Source organism: Mustela nigripes, chromosome 5, assembly GCF_022355385.1.
Source record: "Mustela nigripes isolate SB6536 chromosome 5, MUSNIG.SB6536, whole genome shotgun sequence".
Taxonomy (NCBI): domain Eukaryota; kingdom Metazoa; phylum Chordata; class Mammalia; order Carnivora; family Mustelidae; genus Mustela; species Mustela nigripes.
In genome coordinates, this window is record NC_081561.1 from 30,713,064 (window position 1) to 30,737,163 (window position 24,100).

Sequence of the window (24,100 nt, forward strand, 5' to 3'; positions counted from 1 at the left end):
GGCCCAGTTCATAGGAGGGAAATGGAAAATCGCCAGCTCCCCTGAAGGTTGGCTCTTCTGTTCTATCGGTGGGGAATGGACTAGAGTTAAGATCTGAATCCATACACTGAGGGTCAAGGGAGAGATTATTGACTATAAACAAGTAAAAGTTTTGCTTTAGGTAGCAAGAGAAACACCATATCCTTAGATTTTTATGGGGCTGATTCAACATCGAGAAAATAGCGGGCAAAGTCTTAGGAAAAAGTAGAGTTCAGTTTTAACTGAAAAGGTAGAGCAGGTCAGTAAAAAAGTGAAAGTTACCAGAAGGCCGGTTAAGTTTTGTGTAAGGTAAGAAGTCGAGGCTGGTAGGCCTCAGTGAAGCGACGAAGTCGAGGTAGGTTCAGAAGTAAGAGTCTGTAAAGCTACCTAAGACAAAAGATGCCCAACAAGATGGGCACATCCACAGTCAGCACCTCCTTTCCCGCCGGAGGCACCAAGGAGGTGGTAAACTCCCTTTCCCCCAGTGGAACTATACTACGGCTGGAGCGGGCCCCACCCGGCAAGCCCTTGCACCTCCAGGTCCGGGCCCCAGGCCCCACGCTCCTTCACTGACAACAACTTGGCGGGGCGCGTTTCCGCTGGACTCAGTCCAGGACGAACTAACCAGCACCTCACACCTAGGCAAAAGCAAGCAAATCAGCCCGCCCCGGGAGCCCCACACTGCGGGTGCTACTAAGGGAGGGGCTCAGCGAAGAGAAGAGAAGAGATCTGCGCGTCGCACCCGCTTCCGCCCCACCCACTGCGCGCGCTCCCAGGCCTGGCGAGGAAGCGACGGTGCCTGCGGACGCATGCGCTCTGCTGCTCTCCCCGTGGGCTCCTGCACTCCTTTCCCCTCCCCCCGGGCGACCGAACTCTTGCGCTTGCGCAGTGCACGTTCTCGGGCAGCGGCAGCCATGCTGAACCCGTACGGAGAGGCTAGTGGGGGGGACAGGGTCGACGACAGCGGGATAGGAAGCCAGGGAAACGGAGAAGCAGCGGCATTAGCGCGCCCTGGGTCTCTGGAGATAGGCCAGGGCCATGCGGCTTCCTTGGCCCCTTGCGCGACCCCCAGAAACCTTCGGAAAACTGGTCCTCGTGGAGGGGGGGGGAAAGGAGGCGGCTGGCACGTGACCCAGGTCAGCCAATCTGGGTGTTGCTGACGTGGCGGCGCGGCCCCGACTATCTCCCCCCCCCAGCTCGCTCGGGAAGGGAGGGGCGGGGGTTACGCCCCCTCCCCCAACACAGCTTGTTTCCCGGGGGGGGGTGACACCCCGGATTACATCCTTTTCCCCCCTTCCCCCCCGCGCCAGGCCGAGGGGAACGTTGGCTCCCCCCTGGAAGATTCCAGGTTCCAGGTGAGAAGGGGCCCTTGCGGGGCGGGGATGTTGGTAGTCATTTAAATGCTTAACCAATGGTGGGGAGTCCGGAGGGAGAAATTCTTGGGGTTCAGAGAAAAACCTGAGGGTGGGAGGGTTTGTCCTTCAAACAGTTTACAGCCAATGGGAGCGTTGAGGGGGGGCGAGCGGGAGAGGGCCCCTCAGATGGGGGAGGGGAATGGCCAACCTCGTGCCTCCATACCAATTGGAGGGCAAAGGGGCGTGGGGGCGGTGTGTCCCCCCATTCCATTCGTCCCCTGGGGGTAGAGGAGTCCGGAGCCAGGTGAGGTTTCCTTTTGGCGGCCGGAGGGAGGGGTGACTTAGTGGGCTGGGGAGTGGGAGTGGTGTCTGTATTTCCTACTCTTGGATTTGAGTGGGCAACTCAGGTTGTGAACTGAGATTGTTCCCGGGCGCCCACTCCCTTTCTCCCTAGAGAATCTGGAAGGAGCATGTCTGTGCTTTTGTGTCAGGGGTAGGAAGCTCGCAGTCATCACATGGCATGCTGGAGGTTACGCTTCGAATCGCTTATCGAATTTGTGTGCATTCACGTGGACACGGCCTGTGGAGCCTTCTGTACAAAACTTCGTTGCCTCGGTGGGGTCTTAGCTCAGCATGTGTTACCCCAGGCTGGGGAAGGGCTTACAGGCTGAAATCTTGGGGTTTGTTTCGGAGCAGAAACCAAGCCCAAGGTGGGTGCTGGGAGGGCTGTAGAAAGCTTGGTCTGAGACTGGAGGGAGTTGAGGCTTAGGACCTGCAATGATTTCACAGCTCACAAGGTTTCGGGTTTCTCCAGGGTGGCGTCTTTTGCCTCCTTCATCCCCTCCCCCATTCCTGAACAGTTCTCTCCTTGTGTACTGCGGGGGAGGGAACGGAAAGGAGGGAAGAGTTACTTTTCCAAATTCCTGACTAGCTGTTAGTCTCCCCTGTGACTCATGTGGGGGAAGGGAGGTTTGAGAGGGAGTAGGGAGCAGTGATTTTCCGGAATGCAGGGAAGTAAGCCAGAGTAAGGTCTGGCTGCCCTTTCGCTTTCGAAGACCCAGCATTTCGCGACCTCCTACTAAATTTTTCTTCCTGGCCGGCCCCCTAATGGGCCTCTCCTAACTTGCAGGCCCCGGGCGGAGAACTGCAGGTTTAGGAGGCTGGGCCACTAGGGGGAGGGGATGGGGGAGGGGAGAAGGCCTCAGCAAAGTTGCTGTGTCACTGCCCTCCCTGCTGCAACTGCCCGCGCCAACCCGCATGTACTTTTGGGTCCGAAGCCTGATCCCTGCGTGGGGGAGGGCGGTAGTAATAGGGGAAGAGGCTTCCTTCCCGGTGTGCACTTCCCCCCGCAGGGTTGGCCCGACTCTGGTGGTCGAGAAGACGTGAGATTGGCGGCCATTTTAGACGCAGTAACTTGAGGTTAGGGCTCAAGAGCTACTTACTGTAAAAGGAGGGGGGTGATGTGGTTGGAGCGCAAGGACCTAGGCCCTCAGGAGCCTTTCGGGGGTGGGGGTGGGGGGCTCTTATGTTCGTTGGTTACATTATTTTCCTTTCTCAGATAATGCAGTCTTTTTTATCTTGGTATCCAGAGAAGGGGAGGTGGAGAGGGAGCTGCCAGCTAAAGAGTAGGTTGGGGATAATTCTTTCACTCTCCCATCAGGAGAGGAGGGGATGGCCGGGGTTGGGAGGTCGTGGTCCCAGAGATGGCTTGAGAGATTCCTGGCTTTGTATTCTGGGTCTTTACTCATACATAGTCTAATCCTACTCAGGTAACAAGATTGTGGGGAGGACTAAGTGAGTAGGTTGGGGGAGGGGGGCGAGACTGAGCTCCCAAAATGGCTCCTGCCCCTCCTCGGAGGCGGACGGCCCGGGGGGAGGGGAGGAGGGGAGAGAAGGAGGGGGAGGGCTAGTCTGAGCTGCAGCCGCCGCCTCCTCCGCTCGCCCTCCTCCCTGGCGCTGACCGATGGACCAGCCGCTCCGTGGGGAGGACTCCGGACCCTGGTGGGGGGATGGGGAGCCCTGCTGCCCCCGAGGCGGAGGGACCCTAAGGGGGGGCGTTCGGGCCTGCTCTCGGGGTGGGGGAGGGCTGGGAGCTTGGGGAAAGCTCTGAGCTCGCCAGGAGGGGAGGGTTTCACCCTGATTTGCCCCTCGCAGGGCTTGGTTTTTTCCGCTCTGATCTGACACCGAAATGAAGTTTAGGGAGGAGATGGGTGTCATTTTATAGAGTATAGGGTATGTTTGGAGATTTTGCTTCCACTTAACTAGGATTGTCGGGATTTTGTCGACCAACCATATACTTAATGGGTAACAAGGTGTGAGCAGGGAGGAATTGCAGAGGTGCTTGGGTGAAAGTTTGGGGAACGTACTTTAGATTTGGTTGTCTTGTTGGTAAGCCTTTGGGAGCTCACTGATTGAGTTTTGCCTTTGTCTTCCGATTATTTGATCTGGGGAAAGACGGGGAAGATTTTAAGACTGCGGCAAGCCTGTATTTTTTGTTGTGGGCTATGGGAACGTTAGATTCCCTCCATGGTTAGGTTCGGGAGCCCTTAGTTCTCTGCCAGAGTAGCAGGCCGCGGCTTCTAAGATGGCGTCTTCTTCCTCATTTCAGATTCTTCACTGCGGCGGCCTCTCTGCAGAGAACAACAACCCGCCTGGCGTCCTGCGGCCACACCCTGGCGGGCCCAGGCTGGCTACGCCCACGCGGCCCCCTCCAGTCCTGTCGGTGTGGCCAATGGAGGAGCTACGAATGGCACGACCTGCCCCAGCTTGGCAGTCGCCGGTCGCACCGGGCTTGGACGCTTGGGAAGACTTTGTTGGAAGGGGAGGCGGGGAGAGGGTGCTGCACCCATGCCAGCCTCTCTCTTTCCCTGGAGTTGCCGAACCACAGCGCAGCCAATTGGCTCAGAGATGTGGCGGGTTACCGGTTCCCTATGGGTCTATGCGGCACTCTTCTGCCTAGTGACTGACACCTTGGAAATGAAGCTTGTGACGTCATCGGTCCAGCCAACCAATAGAAAACGCTCCCGCGGAGAGGCGTTCCTCCCCTTTCGACTTTGCTTCTTCACGCGCGTGAGCGAGCGTGCGCGCGCGGAGGGGGTGGGGGAAATCTCTAGCACGGTGGCGCGCATGAGCGGCGAGGCTCCGCCTCCCTGCCTATATATAAAGGGCTGGCGCGGGGCTCGGCGGCGCCATTTCGCGCTGGAGTGGAGCAGCCTCTAGAACGAGCTGGAGGATTCTGCCTACTGATAGAGAGCTTTCGAGTCGTCGGGGACCGCCATTGCAATCCACGTCCATCCGTTTGGAAATGGCCTTCGTCTCGGCCTATGACCGGTCCCGGCGGACAGTACAGACCCCATAGAAGCCCCCGACGCTCCCCTTTTTCGGGCCCCGCCCAATCCTCGGAGTCTGTCCACCCCCTCTACTCCGCCCTCAAGAGGATTTCAAAGATGGAGGCGGCGGCTCCCTAAACCACTTTTCGTGTTCATCCGCCTCCATCCGAGATTGAAACGGGACCTCGTCCGCTGCGGGCAGTCCCAGCAGGAAGAGGGGATCCTTGCAGATCAACAGCGGGCAGTATTGACGACGGTGTCCGGGATTGGGGGCCGTCCTAGTGTTTGAGGAGTCCGTCCCCCTCGTTCGCCCGCCTCTGCTGAGGCCGCCGCCATTTTCTCGCTGTCCGCCTCCTGCGGAGCGCGCCAAGCTGCTGGGAGCTCGCGGAGAAGACTGCTTTCGTGCCGGCCGGGCGCGGGGGGTGGGGGTTGTCGCCTGGAGGGCCAAGGGCAACGGCCCTCCACCCCTCCCCTACTTCCCGGGTTATGCTGGACCGGGAGGTAAGGGGAACCGAGGCCACCCGGACTTCACGCGGCTGAGGGCAGCGCCGGTTCCCCGTGGTCAAGATGCTGCAAAACGTGACTCCCCACAGCAAGTATGTCCCCCTGATCCGCGTGTGGGAAGGAGACGTTGGTGGGGACTGTGACACGGGGATGTGGGGCGTCGGGTTCGGAGGGAGGACAGAACGGACTCGGGCGCGTTCCTCTTCCGCGGTGCGACTGTTGGCTGTCGGGGGCTCGCGGAGGGGGTTGGGTGACGGTTTTGGAACGGTGGTAGAGAGCCAGATACTGCGTATGGAGGGAGGACAGGTGGTCAATTTATGCGTTACTTTTCCCGCCGTGGTCTAGTCTTAATCTAGCCGGACAGAGCGGGTTGGCGGCGGAATGTAGAGGGGAAAGACGACATTGAGTGGGTAGCCGGTCCTGCGGGCGGTGGGTCTGGTGTCTAGCAACCGTTTGTCATAGGGCTTTTAGGGGCTTTCGTGGCCCCATCTAGCACCTTATAGGGTTGCCATGGTGATAGAGCCTCAGACTGGCTACTGAGATTCCCACAGCGGGGTAGAGGGATTACTTTGAGCCAGTGGGTTCGTGTGTTCAGACTACGTCGTTAAATTCTTAGTGAATCAGTTTTGTGTTGGGGGTTTGCGTGCTTTTTGTTTGGAGGCATGTTTTTGCTCTCTTTTAAGAGTTTGATTCTGGGCAGGAGGGTGGAGCTAAGGATTTTTTGTCCAGCTGTACGGATGTAAACAGTGAGATCTCCGTGTAGTGTTTCTAGTCTTAGGACCTGGGAAGCACCTGGTTCTGAGGAGTACCGGAGAGAATATAAGTTTGAACCAGTCTTGGCCATTGATTTCAAGAGTCTGGTGCTGGAGTGGGAGCCGTTAATCTTATTTTTTCGGCGGGGTTAAGGGCGGTCTGTCACTGTTTATTGAAATTGCTGACCTTGACTGGGGACTGGGCTGGCTTAATTTTTGAGTCCCTGGGAGAAAGACGAATTCGAATGGTTTCTGGGGTCTGGCAGCTCGGTTATTCCAGGAGGTAAAGTCAGACAAATGCTCCCTTGTCTGAAAATTTTTTTAAGTTGGTAAGGTTTTCCGTTAGATTTCTGATTTATTCTCTGCTTTAAATTAAGCAGCAGAGCTTGTGGAGAGGTTGGTGGTGTGTTCTCTTGTGCCCAGATGGATTTTTAGGTGTCTTCATCAGCATTTTATGAAATTTGCTCCCTGTCTTGTTCCCTTCCTCTTTTCGTTGGCTTCCCTCAGGCTCAACCACCATGGCAACCACCTAGCCCCTAAGTGAGGAAGAAGATTGGGGTTTGAGCGTCTCTGCTCCACCCATTTTAAGTCTCAAACTCTAAAGCTGTGGTTCTCAGATGTTTAAGTTATGCCTTATGAGAAACCATCTTGGGATTTTTTTTTTTTTTTTTTTAAACTTTAAAGGAACTACAGATTATGCACTACCCATCAGAGTCCAGAATACAGATCTGGATAGGTTTAACTAAAAATAGGGAAACAAAGTGGGGAGTTGGGGGGCCAAGAACAAAAGGTCCACATATTGTTTGGATACTGGTTGTGGTTGAGATTGACTTCCATAAGCTTGGTTATCTCTTATTAAAATGGAAGTCTGGATTTATTGGATATGTAGTATAAGTGGTATTACTGATTGTCATGAAATTACCACATCTAATTATGTTTCCCATTTCACAGGCTCCCTGGGGAGGGGAATGCAGGGTTACTGGGGCTGGGCCCAGAGGCAGCAGCTCCAGGGAAGAGGATTCGAAAGCCCTCTCTGTTGTATGAGGGATTTGAGAGCCCCACAATGGCTTCAGTGCCGGCCTTACAACTGACTCCTGCCAACCCACCACCCCCGGAGGTGTCCAATCCCAAAAAGCCAGGACGGGTTACCAACCAGCTGCAATACCTGCACAAGGTGGTGATGAAGGCTCTGTGGAAACATCAGTTTGCATGGCCCTTCAGGCAGCCTGTGGATGCCGTCAAACTGGGCCTGCCGGTGAGTGGGGAGGTATTGGCAATGAAAAAGAATGTGTGTGAGTGGAGGTGGGCTGCTTAGTATAGGTGCTGCGGCCCCTAGGGACTTCCCATCTCTCCCCTGTAGGGCAGATAGCCACCAGATTTCTGGATTCTTGGTCCTTTGTGATTATTGATCCAATCGCTTGCTGTCTTGGCATCTCATTGTGCCCTCCATGTGTCCTTCCTTAACTTTTGTGCCCTGGCTCCATTTTACAGATTCCCACCCCAGGTTGGGAGAGGACCACGGTGGCCAAAATTCTTAGCTTCTTCCTCTCCCTCATGCCAGCCCATGGATAGCCAGCCCCAGAGGTAATGTCACAGGAGGGGAAACCTCGCAGAGTGGGTGGGAGGTGGGTGGTTAGAGAAAGGTACTAGGGGCTTCCCAGCGGGTGTTAAGCCCATTACTTTTTTTTTTGTCCTTAGTTTAATTGGGGCCGCAGTATAGGGGACTACATACTGTGATGCGGGGGGGGGGGTGTGTATGTGTGTGTGTTGCTGGGGTCAAGAGTTTAGAAAAACTGGCATTTATTTTTCAGTGGCTCTGATCTAGTTTTTGTTTTGTTTTTGTTTTTGTTTTTTTAGGATTATCACAAAATTATAAAACAGCCTATGGACATGGGTACTATTAAAAGGAGGCTTGAAAACAACTATTACTGGGCTGCCTCAGAGTGTATGCAGGATTTTAACACCATGTTCACCAATTGTTACATTTACAACAAGGTGAGTTTTTCTGTGTGTGCTCATTGAGAGAGACCATGTCTCTATTACTGCTTAGATACTGTGTGTTGGTGGGATGTTTGAAGGTATTCTCAAAGTGCATAGGATCCAGAAAATCTGAGTTCCAAAGGATACTGCTCACAGTGATGCAGCTTCAGAGATCTGGAGTTAAAGGTTATTTAAGTAGAACATTTTTAGTATTTGGGGATGGTGGCCCTATTTCTCAGCAGAAACCTCCAGAAAGCTGAGTAGAGCAGAACGTATTCTCCTTGACAGTCTCATTCCCTTACTTTTGAACTTTTTCTTTATTGCATTTTGAGGGACAGTTAGGGGAGAACATGGAAATAAGTGGCCCAGTGTAGGCAGTTGTCAGTACTTGACAAAGTTGTCTGAGGGGGTGTGGTGATAGTTGGAGCTAGGAATTTCTATTGAGAAAAATGGTTTGTCTGCTTTTAGCTGGCATTTGAATCTTCTTGTTTGCGTTTCCTGTAGCCCACTGATGATATTGTCCTAATGGCACAAACGTTGGAAAAGATCTTCCTACAGAAAGTGGCATCTATGCCACAAGAGGAGCAAGAACTTGTGGTGACCATCCCTAAGAACAGCCACAAGAAGGGGGCCAAATTGGCAGGTAGGAAGAGCAGCAATTGCCTTAATGGAGACAAGATGGGGAAGATAATAGAACTAACCTTTTTTTTTTTCCCCCTCCCTTTCTTCTAGCACTCCAGGGTAGCATCACTAGTGCCCATCAGGTGCCTGCTGTTTCTTCTGTGTCTCACACAGCCCTGTATACTCCACCACCTGAGATACCTACCACTGTCCTCAACATTCCCCACCCGTCAGTCATCTCTTCTCCCCTTCTCAAGTCCTTACACTCTGCTGGACCCCCGCTCCTTGCTGTCTCTGCAGCTCCCCCAGCCCAGCCCCTTGCCAAGGTACAGATCTGTGGATTTCTTTTGGGCAGTGGGAAGGGCAAGGTCTTGGATGAATGAGGTGGACCCTAAAAGGCTTGCATCTTGTTTTTCTCTGCAGAAAAAAGGCGTTAAGCGGAAAGCAGATACTACCACACCTACTCCTACAGCCATCCTGGCTCCTGGTTCCCCAGCTAGCCCCCCTGGGAGTCTTGAGCCCAAGGCAGCACGTCTTCCCACTATGCGTAGAGAGAGTGGTCGCCCCATCAAGCCCCCACGCAAAGACTTACCTGACTCTCAGCAGCAACACCAGAGCTCCAAGAAAGGAAAGCTGTCAGAACAGTTAAAACATTGCAATGGCATTTTGAAAGAATTGCTCTCTAAGAAGCATGCTGCCTATGCCTGGCCTTTCTATAAACCAGTGGACGCTTCTGCTCTTGGTCTGCATGACTACCATGACATCATTAAGCACCCCATGGACCTCAGCACTGTCAAGGTACCCACTGCATGGGGCAGATGGGATGCTCAGGCAGTGATTGGAACTTTGGGTTCAATAAAACAATCAGTCACTTCTAATGGGCACATGGCAATCTTGATTCTTGGTATTTTTTATAAAATGGTAATGGGACAGAAGGTTAAGTGCTTGATAATTGAGTTGGTATTTCTTGGACTTTGTATGGTGAGTTTTGTCTTCAGAGCAATACTACTCATGTACGTTTAAGTCCTACTTACTGGGAGCATTGGGTTAGGGGAGTAAGGGGTTGGAAGGATAGAGGCCACCCACCCCTATCACTTAGAAATGGTTTTTTTTTCTAGACATAGATATATCTTCAACCCACCCAAATTCATTTGACTTCAAACTTGAACCCCAGGGCATAGATCTTTAAGGTCATCCCTACTGTGCTCTCAAGAGAGGGCTACTCTTGGCAATGTCTGGGGTTGGCAGGGAAAGGTGAGTCTCCCTGCCTGTGCAGCTTCTGATGCTGCCTCCTTCTGCAGCGGAAGATGGAGAATCGTGATTACCGGGATGCACAGGAGTTTGCTGCTGATGTGCGGCTTATGTTCTCCAACTGCTATAAGTACAATCCCCCAGACCACGATGTCGTGGCCATGGCACGAAAGCTACAGGTGAGTGTCACAGTTGGAATTTGAAGAACAAGTGGGTCTGGGGAGAGAGCTTGTCCTTTGCTATACTATCTTACTGTGAGGTTCTTCCCCAATGCACAGTTGTAAATAGGAGCTGTGTTGTACCACCAGGTGGCTGGGTGTAATTGGGGCACTGTTGACTAGCAAGGCTCTGATGGTATCTTTCTTACTAGGATGTATTTGAGTTCCGTTACGCCAAGATGCCAGATGAACCACTGGAACCAGGGCCTTTACCTGTGTCTACTGCCTTGCCACCTGGGTTGGCCAAATCCTCTTCAGAGTCCTCCAGCGAGGAAAGCAGCAGTGAGAGCTCTTCTGAGGAAGAAGAGGAGGACGAGGAGGAGGATGAGGAGGAAGAAGAGAGTGAAAGCTCGGACTCTGAGGAAGAAAGGGCTCATAGATTGGCTGAACTACAAGAGCAGGTATTTTATTATTTAGTTTATAAAGTCATATCTTGTCTTTGCCCTAATTTTTTTTTCCTCTTACTCCCATTTATTCTACTTCTATTCTACTTTTATTTTTCTCTTTATACTTCTGATTGTTTTGTCTCCAGCTCCGGGCAGTACATGAACAACTGGCTGCCCTGTCTCAAGGCCCAATATCCAAGCCAAAGCGGAAGAGAGAGAGAAAAGAGAAAAAGAAGAAACGGAAGGCAGAGAAGCATCGAGGCCGAGCTGGGCTTGATGAAGATGACAAGGGACCTCGGGCACCCCGCCCATCTCAACCCAAGAAGTCCAAGAAAGCAAGTGGTGGTGGGGGTGGCAGTGCTGCTACACTGGGCCCTCCCGGCTTTGGACCTTCTGGAGGAAGCGGCAGCAAGTAAGTTCTTAAGAGGTCAGGGAGCAGGGACAAAGGATGGTCACTACACTGTCCAGGGGGAGAGTGGTTTTTCTCACTTCATGCAGAGTGTTCTTTAAACCAGAGGTCAGCAAGTAAGTTTTTAATTGGCTAGGTAACACTGATTTTGAGAGCTGTGGAGCCACTCAAACTCACTCACCTTTGGTGGGGTGGTGTGAAAGCCGCTGTAGACCTTACTTATGGAAATGTGGTTAGGACTTTTCCAGTAAAACTTCACTTGTGCAGAAAGCAATGCAAGCCACATTTGTCCTCTAGTTTATCTAGTCTTTCTCTTTGCACTAACAAATTAACACACTTTGTCTTGTTTTCCATGCTGGGAAGGGTTAAGTGTTTTAGGGAGCAAAAAGATGGACTCATGCCAATATACCAGTGTCTAGTTTTCAAAGCCCCCAATAAGTGGTTAAGTGTTTAGCATGTGAGGTTTGTATTACTGAGGAGGGTTGGTAGTATCTTATTTCCCATTTGCCTTATGGGAAAACTGAAGCATTACTCTGGCGGGAAATTTTAGATTAGTGTATTAAACAGTGGAAATGTGTTGGAAGAGGTTAGTAATGCTTCCCTAAGCGACAGATTTTTTTTTTTTGCCTATAGACTGCCCAAAAAGGCCACGAAGACAGCCCCACCTGCCCTGCCTACAGGCTATGATTCAGAGGAGGAAGAGGAAAGCAGACCCATGAGTTACGATGAAAAGCGGCAGTTGAGTTTGGACATCAACAAATTACCTGGGGAGAAACTTGGTCGAGTTGTGCACATAATCCAGGCTAGAGAGCCTTCTTTACGTGACTCAAACCCAGAAGAGATAGAGATTGATTTTGAAACCCTCAAGCCATCCACACTTAGAGAGCTTGAGCGCTATGTTCTCTCCTGTCTACGAAAAAAACCTCGGAAGCCCTATAGTGAGTATGAAAGGACCTTTCCCACATTAATTCAGCAGTCCTCAAGTAGTTCTGAGGACAGTAGGGTATGTTTGAGGCACTCTTTATTGTCAGCCCCAGGGTAGGGGGCTTGTTCCAAGATCAAGAAAGGAACTTGGCAGCAGTAAGGTGCAATGAAGCTACATGCTTATGGCAGTCTTAGATCTGGAATGCTTGTTTTTCTAGCCATTAAGAAACCTGTGGGAAAGACAAAGGAGGAGCTGGCTTTGGAAAAGAAGCGGGAATTAGAAAAGCGGTTACAAGATGTTAGTGGGCAGCTCAATTCCACCAAAAAGCCCCCCAAGAAAGGTGAGTACGCTGTAAACTACTACAAATTCACTGCATCTCCCTTTTGACTTCCTTTGACAAATGGAGATGAGATTTCTGCAACTTTAACCTTTAACCTTGTCTTACAGCAAGTGAGAAAACAGAGTCCTCGTCGTCGGCACAGCAAGTAGCAGTGTCACGCCTCAGCGCTTCCAGCTCCAGCTCAGATTCCAGCTCCTCCTCTTCATCATCCTCTTCTTCAGACACCAGTGATTCAGACTCAGGCTAAGGGGCCAGGCCAGATGGGGCAGGAGGCTCCGCAGGACCGGACCCCTAGACCACCCTGCCCCGCCCCGCCCCTCCCCTCCTTGCTGTGACACTTCCTCATCTCATCCCCTCTCCCCTCTACTGTAGGAGAGCTGGCTCTGCAGGGGGGGAGGGGTGCAGGGACATTTGCTGAAGGAGGGACTTAAATGGACAAAATAAGATTTAGTTCCCAGCCCCATTGAGAATGACCTCTTGGGCATAGAGCCCCCATTCAAAATGACTGACGTGGGGCAGGGGTACAGGGTGGGAGTGAGCAAAGGCCCTGATACGGGGTTACCTGAGGCCATAGCTGCCCTGTTCACTTGTAAAGGCCCTGTTTTGAGGTTGGTTGTTCTAATTTATTTTAAGCTAGGTAAGGCTGAGGTGTATGGGGCCATGGTACCCTCAGCCTCCATGGGGAGGGAAGAAGGGGGAGCTCTTTTTTTACGTTGACTTTTTTTTTTCTACTCTGTTTTCCCTTTTCCTTCTCCATTTGGGGCCCCTGGGGGTTTCAGTCATCACCCCATTTGGTCCCCTGGATTGTCTTTCTTTGTCTGTTGATTCTAACTTGTAAATAAAGAAAATATTATTCAAATTTTGAGTTCCCTTAATAGCGTTTGCTTTGTAGTATTTCAAAAGAAACATAATACAAAATTTTGAGGAAAATAATCCTGAAGTGAGAAAAGGAGAGCTATCTTGTAGTCGGATTGTCTTAGTTTTTAAAGCAGTAGGCTGTTGCTATGGTGATTAAAAAGTAAGTTAATCTGCTTTGTAAAATGAATCCTTCAAAATACCTTTAGGTTCATGGTTTGCTCTGTTTTGTTTTGTTTTTTTTTTTCCTGTTTAATTTTAGATTTATTGGGACAGAGGAAGAGGCCAAGCACAGAGCCTTGGGCTGGATCTCACAACCCTAGGTGACAACCTGAGCCAGCCAGGCACCCCTTCTCTGGTTTAGAAAAGTTGTTAAAACCTGTGGCTCATTGATAGTTGATCAAGTTTAGGACTCAGGACTTAAAATAAAAGGTGGCTGACCACAGGTATTTTTTTGTGTTCTGCGTCTGACTTTGAGAAGACCGGTGTGTTTCCTTTTTTGTAAGCTTTGGCCTCAAATTTCCAGATTTACAGAGCCCTGCACAGTTTATTAACATAATCCAGTAATTTTTGCCAAATTCAGATTACAAAAATGAACATACATAAATTTTAAGCCGTTGTCTTGCTGAGGGGAGATGGACTGTATAGTTCAGGGAAGTGGGGCGTGTGAGTTCTGGAATTGGGGACTAGCAACAAAAGTAAAAGACATTTTAGCTTAGTATATCAGACCACTGTAGAAAACTCGATCTTTGAAGTAAGAGTTGGGAAAATGGTCTGTCCCTCCCTAAATGATGATGTCAGAAACAGGAAGGTAGGTACAGGGTGGAATCTGGTTTGGAAATGGAAGATTATAGAAGCGAGAATGTGGACTGTAGCAGGGATACTCTGCCCTTAACCATAGACTAGGGCTCCGGTAAAGCTTTTTTAAAATACTGCACTAAGTATTCTGTCTTCATGAATTCTCATTATTGGGGCCTAGAAGGGCACCTGGGTGGCTCAGTGGGTTAAGCCTCTGCCTTCGGCTCAGGTCATGATCTCAGGGTCCTGGGAGGGACCTGCGTCAGGGGCTCTGCTCAGTGGGGAGCCTGCTTCCCACCCCACCCCCAACTCTGCCTGCCTCTCTGCCTACTTGTGATCTCTCTGTCAAATAAATCTTAAAAAAGTTCAGGAAGTATGGCAATGCACAACCTGGGCTGAGAACCACTTGATAGGTTTTTTGGAAAGCCCTTAGCTTGAAAAGGGAGGAGAGATTTGACTGGGCTTTTGGCCCAACTTAATCCTAGAACTCAGTGATCGAATCTTGAGCTCTGATCTTTTTGAGAAGGGTGATCAAAAAGCTAATGGAGGGCACCTGGCTGGTTTAGTCCGTTAAGCTTCTGCCTTCAGCTCGGGTCATAATCTTGGGGTACTGGAATCCAGCCCCTCGTCAGGCTCCCTGTTCAGTGGTGAGTCATCTTTGCCTCAGTCACCGCTGTGCTTTTTCTCTCACTCAGTCATTTAAAAAACTGGAAAACTTGGACATACTTGTAATGGAATTTGTTGTGGGGGTAGAACAAGAGTTAAGTCTAAAAACTGTTATAGTTTTAATCAGATGCATGTTTGTATGTCCAGGATTACATCTCATTTCAAAAAAAGTTGCATTAGTTTGGGAGGAGGCTAGTTTCAGAATCTAGTATAACTAAACTGAGAACAAATGCTGTAAGAAAAGGTAGAGCAGCTCATCGCCTTGACTGCAGAACAGCATGAGATGGAAGAAGTAGCTCCAGACCTGCATTACATCTCCCATGCTGCCACATCAGGCCAGTTTCAAGTGGATTTCCTGAGACTCAAGTTCTTGGTAGAGTCCTTGCTGTTGTCCCTGATCCTTGCTTTAGTTTGGGGCCAGTCTTCTCCCTTAGTTGAATTTGCTAGTCCAAGCCCCAACTTCACTCCATCCCATACCCTTTCTCATGGTAAGTAGTTGGAGGCGTCAGAATGCTACTTCTGCCGTGGTTGGAATTCCTGTCTTTCACAGTTAACTAGTCTCCAGCGGGACTAGCAGGACACAACAGTGGAGTCCTGTGGGTATCTCTCCCATGTTCTTCCCAGCTCTTGAAACCATGGGTTCCACTGCCTTTTTCTAAATGCCATTTGTCCCTCTGATGTCTCCGGTGGGAGCTTTTTTTTTAAGATTTTATTTATTTATTTGATAGAGATCACAAGTAGGTAGAGAGACAGGCAGAGAGAGAGGAGGAGGAAGCAGGTTCCCTGCTGAGCAGAGAGCCTGAAGTGGGGCTCAATCCCAAGACCCTGAGATCATGACCTGAGCCGAAGGCAGAGGCTTAACCCTCTGAGCCACACAGGCGCCCTCTGTGGGAGCCTTTTTTATTCACATTTTACAGAGTTCCATTGGTCGCCTTTTATTTTTAACAAATTCGGTCAGTAGACCTAGACACTGCTGAGCTCCGCTAAGCCAGAGGTGTGGGGGTGAAGTCAGAGAGCAGGCCCTGCCCTCATGCAGCCTGCTCTGGAATTCCTCATTCTTGCGGTACACCGTGCTGATGGTCTCCCAAGATAAAGGCATGACTTAGTCTTCCCAGACACTTAATCTTTATTGTATGCCAATGTGTGGCTCCTTGTCCCAGCCCTTGCCAACCTTGCTCTCGGATTCCCTCAGGACTGTTTTGATTGGAGCTAATCTTTGGATTTTGCCCAAAGTAACCTTGAGAGTGTTTTTCCTGAACAGTGAGAGGGACTGTAGTAGGGCTGGGAAGGCCATGTGCAAATGATGGTAGGGAACTGATCTGACGTCTCCCAGTATCTTACATCTTTGGGGCTTTCCCCTTCCCTGGATCATAAGTAGTTCGAGCTCTGCAAAATCTCACTAGCTGGTCTCCCAACACCGGATGAGACAGCTTGCTGCCCCCATAGTTTATGTGTGTGGTTTTGGGGTGGGGGACACAGCTAATCGCAAATTTTAATGAAAATTGTATTTCTAGCCCCACAACATGCAAATATTTTATGAGCTTAGAGGGTTCTTATCAGAGAGATCACATCTCAGATCTGTTCTGACAGATCTCAGAAGGATGAGTAAGTATGTTGGGCTGTATCCAGGGGAAGGGGGAGTGAACATTGCCCGCAGGAAAAATAGTGGAGGTAAGCTTCCAGGATGTAGGTGGTACTGAAGCAGTAAGAATGAAAGGGTGAGTACTTCCAGGTAAGGCCAGAAAGGCAGAACTATACCACGGAGAATATTTAGCCACAATAAAGATTTGAATTTTTATCCTGAAGACTTCAATTAGAACTCATATTTATTGAGCACTATGCCAAGCAGTATACCGAGAACAACTTATTTTGTCTTCATTATAGTCCTGTGAAGTAGGTCTAATCTCCCTTTAACAGATAAAGAAATGAGGCACAGATAGGTTAAGGAACTTGCCCAAAGTTGCAGCACAACTAGTGAGTGGGTGGGATTCGGACGGACCCAGCAATCTGGCTCCAGGAACTACGACCCTAGAATTCCAATATTGTGGGTTGGTGGGGTACTAGGAGACACATCCTTTGAAAAAATTGCAGTGGGAATTGCAGTGGGAATCATGTTGGGTTGGTGGGGTATGGAGAAGGGATGAAGAGTGATTTAAAAAGCAGTCTCTTCAAGTGAGGATAGAGGTTTGGAGCGAAGAGGCAGCAGCTTAGGTGAAGAGTAGATAACACTCAAAAACCTTGTAGGAGATAAAATGGATGGGATTATTCCCCACACACTGTGGAAGAGCAGAATTGTAAATATCTCTGTATCCCTTGGAGTCCCAGAGCTTTCCAGTAGTAGAAGTTTGGTAGTTGGTTGACTAAAGGAACGCCACCTGGCTGAGGAGGTGAAGAAAACCCGCAGCCTCCCCCCCCCCCCCCCCGGGAGGGGCGGGGTGGGGGGTGAGGAATGGGATTGCGGGAGTCGGGGCACTTAAGAGTCTCAGAGGGTCTTTGGCGCCACCTGGTGAGCATGTTACCATGACTTCCACCTGTATAGTTCAGGTAGTATCGTGTGTACCCTCCCATCTTTTGGCTCTTCTTTCCTTCTTACTTCCCTACAACTCATTTCTTGAAACAGGAGCTTCATTCTTATGACGCGATCACCCTCGACCTCTGAAGCATCCGATGCTTTCTTCAGACAGACCCTCTTAGTTGGCTCCTCAAAACTCTCTACTTTAGCCTTCCATGAGATGTTGTCTCTCACGTTACTTTCTTTGTCCTCCTTATCCTTATTTGGACAACATCTCTAAGCAATTCTACCCATTCTTCTGGAGGTAGTTCACACCCATAACCTCTGTCTCTGTCCAGACCTTGCTCCAAATTTCCAAGTCTCTTTTCAACTGTCAAATGGCAATGTCCCGGAGCTCCTAGCACTCAGCACATGTCCAAAAACGATCATCGTTCCCCACACATGCGCCTCAGTGAGTTACCTATTTATGCAGCAAGCACTCATACAAAATTCACTAATGTGCCAGACACAAATGTCTTTGCAGGCAAGTCTTCCCAAGAATGCCAGGAGTTAGGCACTGAGCACCCTTTTATAGATGAGGAAACCAACAGAGCTACCTGGAAACAGTTTTACAATAAATAAGTGGCAGAGCCGGATTATTAACGTAACTGCCATTCCCCCAGTTACTGGAGCCAGAGCCTGGTGATCTGCCTAGATCTCTCCCCCTTGCTCTCCCCTTTTTTGTCCACCTGGCAAGGGCTGTGGAGTCTTCCTCCATCACTTCTTTCCCCTCAGTGTTCCCGTCAGGCTGGACTGACACAACTCTCTGCTCACCAGTCTTCTGTCCACAAGCTCATTTCCATTGGATCCATCCCCCACATTAGCTGCCAGAGAAATCCTTCAGGAAAGAAATCTGATCATGTTGCTTTTATTACCCTTCAGACGTAAATTCCTTTGCAAGGCTTCTATCTCACCCTTGTTACCTCTACAAGGTTATATTTCTCATTTGCCCTTGAACTCCGCACTCAACTCCAAACAAAGGATGGGCCTTCCCAGATTCTCCCATGCTATTTAGCCCCATCAGGCCTTGGCACATGCTGTCCTCTCTGCCTGGAATATCCCCTTTCCCCCATCAGCAAATTCTACATAATCTCCAAGAACAATTCATTACCTCCACTATAAAGACCTTTCTGACTGTCCTTCCAACCCCCATGACACATACACACACTTTCCAAAGGACCTCATTGAGCTTTGAACTGCACTAGGCCCTCTCATCTAACCACGCCCCTGTCTCCAGACTGCAGCAGGAGTGTCTAGCATTGAGTTACAGTGACCTCTCTGTTGTGGCTGTTCTGTTCATCAGCCTTTGAGGACTCTACCTATGAACAATTCAACAACTTCAATTTTTCAGGTCATACTTAAGCACTTCCTCCTTCATTTTGCCCCTTGTACTTTTATGTCTCTTATAGTTCCTTCATGAAGTAGGAACTGTGTCTTGTTCTTTATAACCTAATCAGCCCAGTGCCTGGGGAAACAACTTAAATTTAAGCATAAATGATGGTTAAGCTACCTCTTATTTAGTCTTGCATCCTTCCGAGGTACCTCAGCACAACGCCCACCAGAAGACGCATCAGCTCTGCCGTGGGGCCAGCGGGCTGGGCGCTTAGGTGTGGATGAGCACATCATCAAGGTGTGGTGAATGTAGGGAAACCACCCATCCCTGGCTTGTCCGGGGCTGATGAGTTTTAGCTATAAATATGGGAAAATCTCAGGCAAATTGGGATACGTGGCCACCTCATGAATGGAGACATCACCACTTTGGCCATGCAGGGAGCTAGTAAGAGCTAACATACTCTAGGCATTTTTTAATTTTCCAAGCCCCATAATTATTACGCCATATACCTCAACTCCTGATTCTCACCACATATAATTCTTTATCATTAGATTCCAATATGCCTACCTAATAGAAGAGAAAGCAGAGGCGCACTGAGGTATAGTAACTGGGCCCGAGTCATTTGTCCCAAAGTCCACGTCTTTCCGCTATACTGTGTTGTCTCCGGGCTCCATCAACCACCTTCTCCCCTCGTGCCCTGCCCTACCCTCACCGTGCCAGGAGCTCTCCCTTTCTGAGGCACCAGGCCTGTCCCTTGCAGTGAGGCCTCACATCAACCTAAGGTGGACAAGGTAAGAGTGGCAAATAGTGCCAGAGGAACTAGCAAACATTTACACACAATACCCCTCATGTGTGTTTGCCAAACGAGGACATGGCTACTCTCATTGGGTAAGCTAATGTTTGATTTGAGGTTGGAGTAGAAAAGGAAGCTATTCTCCAGGGATGAGGATTTTTGCCAGGTGTTGGTTGGAAAGCAGAGTGGTTAGCTAAAGTACTTTTCCATCAGTTCAACTGTCAGACCTCAGAGCTGCTGCTATGATTTCTGAGACCATGAGACTGTAATAGGGCTCACTCAATGAATACTTTCTCCTCTTCCGCAGTGCATATGTTGGAACTGGCTTCCCCACTGAGGCAGGTTGTAGGGACACTGAGAGTTCTTCCAGAAATGGTTATTACCTATCCTCCTGCCTAGTCTCTTCTCACCCAGAGTTGCTGCGAAAAGGAGACAGTTTCGGCCATCCTTTTCCTTCTTTCTCTCAAAAAAATGAAAACAAAACCAAAACCAGTTTTTAAGGTTTTCTAAGTTTGCATGTATGCTTTTAATTCTAACTCCAGGGGAAAGAAAGCTGAAAATTTACTAAGAGGGGGCCAAGAAGGCCTCCATCCCTCTCAGAGGGAAACTTCATGCTCTTCAGTGAGACACAGAATGATGGTTGTTGTCCCAGACCCATGGTTACTACATTTTGTTCTGTTCCGTTGATTGGAGAGGCAACGAGGGCTGCACAATCCCTCTACGGCCTTTGGTCTCTCGTGGTGGGTTTCTGGTTCACCCGCTGCCTTCCATAAAGAGTTCTCCTTACCTGGCCCCCAGTTCCCTGGGGTCTAGTCGGTGCTGAGAGGGCCCTGAACCTCTACTTAGACTGCCCCTTCCAATTCTGCATCCTTTTCTGGACCTCATTCCAACCACAGTAACCAAATCCACGGATTGGCTGCTCTTGAGCCCATCTCCCGCCGCTCAGCCTGATTCCCCAGTATTCTCCTGCTTTTGCATCACTGCCTTGGATCTTGCAAATAGACCCTGCAGAGCCCCACAATGCTGTCACTGATGATCCGGTCAGAAGAAAACATTGAGTGCAGAGAGAACACTGAGCAAGCAAGTGAGGGAGCAGCTTGGGGTTGAGAGGCTGGTTCGCAGAGCAGTTCTGTTTATGGAGAGGACTACTTCCAAACAAAGGAGAAAATAAAACGGAAAAGAACGTGCTTCTGCAGAGTTGAGAGAAAGCCAGGGAAGGGCAATTGACACTTGCTGAGCTCTTGCTAACCGCCAGGTATTTTGATGGGCTCTTCTCCTAGTAATCTCTTTCAGTCCATGCAACATTTTGATCACACGTACATTATTGTTCTCACTTTTGAAATGGGGGAGCTCTAACTTAATGGGCATAAGAGGGTCCCATTCGTTAGTGAGACAGGATACGGCTGATTTCGAAGTTTATATTCTTTCTTCTATGCTGGAATTTTTGGATTATATTCTGGATATAAGCAAGAAAAGAATTCACAAGTGAAATTTTAAAAACATCCAGAAAAAAACATTCTGATATTAACTCCACCAACCTGAACTAAAGAATACGGCTGGAGATAAACTCACACACACAGACACACACACACACACACACACACACACACACACTTCTATCTATCGTCTGTCATATCCATATCTTTTTAAATGTAGCTTCTTCCCAAGTTTCCTCCATGCTGTAGAAAATTAATTTTTTCAGCAAGACCAAGTAATTGAGTGTTAGCTAAAGAACTGATAAAGAACTACTAAAGAAGTGTGAAGACGCTTAGAGAAAGTGAAACCACCTTGTTCCACAAGTTTAGGCGAAGGAATTCCCAGTGATAGCTCTGCTGTGTGAAGAACACCTAGGCTGAGTAGAAACTATTCTCTTTGTACTGAGGAATAGCTGAATGGCAACTCTTCATACCTGCCATCTCTCCTAACCACGCCTTCAGGCTTGCCTTACAGACCAGAACCTTGATGAGGGAGGAAGCCTATGGGAACCAGGAGGTGGCTGGTGAAGGACATGTGTGCTGTGACAAGGTAGACAGGTCCATGAAAGGGAAAGTGTGGGCTGGGAAATATCTGGGCTTGTACTGACCAGGTAAGAAGGATAGAAAAAGAATGAGAAAAATTATAGACGAGGAATAAAAATTACAGGAACTTTGTAGGATTTTGGAAACTTTGTGTCTTCTCCATTTTTACTCTTTTTTTTTTTTTTAATTAATCTTGTCTGTTTTCTGATTGGGATTGACAATAATACCTCCAACATGGAGAAAAGTACAAAATTACAAACCATTCTAATATTTTTACAGTTCCATTTATTCTTGGTGTTCCTGACAGGACTATAGACAATATTTTAGTAACTTCTGACCACAGAACATGGTTTTTAAAGGTCAAAACTTGGATAAAGCAATTGTAGGACTCCCAAGATAAAATGAGTGTGCTTTGAACCCACGAATGAAAAAGTTGCTATGCATTACACCATGTTCATTTCATTTCAGTTAAAATCAAAGAAAAAAATTTAAAAATTGTTTATATTTAAAATTATAAAATATCTATTCCAGAAACATAATTATTCAATAGGTGACACACATTAACTCATGGATTCAGAAATCCAGTTACCTCTCATTTAATTTTCTATTTCCAAATATGGCATAAGCTTACAAACACACACATACATACACTTTTTATTAGGAAAATTCTAAATATACAGAAAAGTTGGAAAAATTACAAAGAATACTTGAGCAACCTAAATTCAACGTCTGTCAAGATTTTGCCATATTTGTTTCAATTGTGTGTGTTTGTATGGGCATCAGAATTCATTTCAAAATAAATTCCTCAAGGCATTTCATCTCTAAATGCCTTAGCATAAAGACGTCTTGCTATGTAACCACAGTATCATAATCATACTGAACAAAACTGAAAATAATTTTCTAATATCATTGATTACACAGTCCATGTTCTAATTTCCCCATTTTCCTCCAAAATGTCTTTATATTTGTTTTTCCCTGAATGTGTGGCCAAGAATCCCACTAAATCTGACTGCAGTGTTTCCTCTTACTCCCCATCTTTTTTTACATTGTCTTTTTGAAGAGACCAAGCCAGTTGTCTTGCAGAATATTTCACATTCTGAATTTGTATGATCTTTTCTTCATGGTTTTCATTTGACTTATTTCTCTATCCAATATATTTTCTATAAACTAGAACTTTGGACTAAAGATTTGATTATATTCAGTTGAAAGACTTTTGGCAATAGTTCTTTATAGGTGATGATCCACGTACCCTACTTTTCATCCCCTCAGGAGACATACGTGATTACTGTCTTGTTACCCATTATTGAGGAGGCCACGTTTGATCACTGAGTTGAAATGGTGACAGCCAAATCTCTCTCTTCTGTAGAGATCTTTTTTCAATAGCAAAGAACCTATGGGCATGATACTTGGCCTCGATGTGACCCATCAGTTCCCAATCAACTGTTCTCCTAATGCTTTGTGTTTTTTTTATTGTTGTTGTTTTAGAGAGAGAGAGCATGAGTACAAGCAGAGTGGGGGAGGAGCAGAGGGAGAGGGGAAGAGAGAATCTTGAGTCTCTACACTCAGCATGAGCCAGACACAGGGCTCCATCTCTCTACCCTGAGATCATGACCTGACCTGAAATCAAGAGTCAGACGCTTAACTGGCTGAACCACCCAGGCCCCCTCTCCTGATGGTTTTAACATCAGTGATGCCTCCCCTGAGTCAATGATCATATTAGAGTCACAAAACACTGATTTTCTAATTCTATTATTTCTTCTACATTTATTGGCTGGCAGTCATGTAAAAGGGAGAATTTTCTTTTTTATCAATGGAACCATAGTTCCTTCTGAAGAGTCATGATATATTCTTGTTTTCTTTAAGTATCAATTTTCCATGTCAGGAATTAGAATATCACACCCAGTGGCGGTAGAAAACTTTTGTTGTTGTTGCTGCTTGTTTGTTTGTTTTATCTCTGTCTGGTTATTATTAGGGACTCATGGGGTTTATATCTATCTATCTATATATATATGTATATATGTGTGTGTGTGTATACATACACAATTGACATGTTTGAGTTGATTATAGTCATTTTTTGATGCTCAAGTTGCCCAATTTGGCCAACGGAAGCCCCTTCAAGCTAGCTGCTCTTTTCTTTTGGCATGCCCCTATTACCCTTAGAACATTTCCTTGTTTATAGAAACAAGTTTGCTTTGTATTTTCCCTAACCCAGACCTGAAATCAGTCACTTCTCTAAAAAGTTTCATTTCCTTTTATTGGGTATTTAGAAACTACTATCTGTGTCCTTGGGAAGCTCCTTGCTACCAGGTACCATTGCTTTCAGGTTCTTTCGGCCACTGGAATTGGATATATATATATATATATATATATATATATATATTTAATTAATATTGACATATATATATATCATTAATTAAAATTGATTTTTTTTTGAGAGATAGAAAATGCACATGCATGAGCAGGAGGAGGGGCAGAGGGAGATGGAGAAGTAGCAGGCTCTCCGCTGAGCAGGGTGCCCAACTTGGGGCTTGAGCCTAGGACCCTGGAATCATGACCTGAGCTGAAGGCAGAGGCCGAACCAACTGAGCCATCCAGGCGTCCCTAAAATTCATTTCTAATTAAAATTTAATATCAGTGTTTCATTTTTTTAACTTTTAAAAAAGTATTTATTTTTTATAAACATATAATATATTTTTATTCCCCGGGATACAGATATGTGAATCGCCAGGTTTACACACTTCACAGCACTCACCAAAGCACATACCCTCCCCAATGTCCATAACCCCAACCCCCTTCTCCCAACCCCTCTCCCCCCAGCAACCCTCAGTTTGTTTTGTGAGATTAAGAGTCACTTATGGTTTGTCTCCCTCCCAATCCCGTCTTGTTTCATTTTTTTTTTTACTTTTTAAAAAAGATTTTATTTACTTGAGAGAGAGAGACAGAGCACAGAGGAAGAGGGAGAAGCAGACTTCCTGCTGAGCAGAGAGACCAATGCAGG

General features: G+C 47.9%; 1 protein-coding gene across 5 annotated transcripts; it reads left to right on the forward strand.

Moving 5' to 3' along the window:
• The first annotated feature begins 916 nt into the window (after window positions 1-916).
• Window positions 917-12,947, forward strand: BRD2 (bromodomain containing 2). 5 transcript variants are annotated; one of them, XM_059399979.1, is made up of 14 exons: window positions 917-1,154; window positions 1,329-1,373; window positions 3,982-5,298; window positions 6,910-7,213; window positions 7,816-7,953; window positions 8,443-8,581; window positions 8,671-8,885; window positions 8,983-9,357; window positions 9,861-9,989; window positions 10,181-10,429; window positions 10,561-10,826; window positions 11,457-11,761; window positions 11,966-12,088; window positions 12,196-12,947. In XM_059399979.1, exons 3-14 carry the CDS (start codon window positions 5,270-5,272, stop codon window positions 12,333-12,335), a joined length of 2,412 nt encoding a protein of 803 aa, XP_059255962.1. In that variant the 5' UTR covers window positions 917-1,154; window positions 1,329-1,373; window positions 3,982-5,269; the 3' UTR covers window positions 12,336-12,947. The 5 variants fall into 5 exon arrangements, with proteins under 5 accessions (XP_059255962.1, XP_059255963.1, XP_059255961.1 ...); XM_059399980.1 differs by lacking the exons at window positions 917-1,154; window positions 1,329-1,373 and adding an exon at window positions 1,587-1,677; XM_059399978.1 differs by lacking the exons at window positions 917-1,154; window positions 1,329-1,373 and adding an exon at window positions 2,641-2,792.
• Window positions 12,948-24,100: the final 11,153 nt, after the last annotated feature.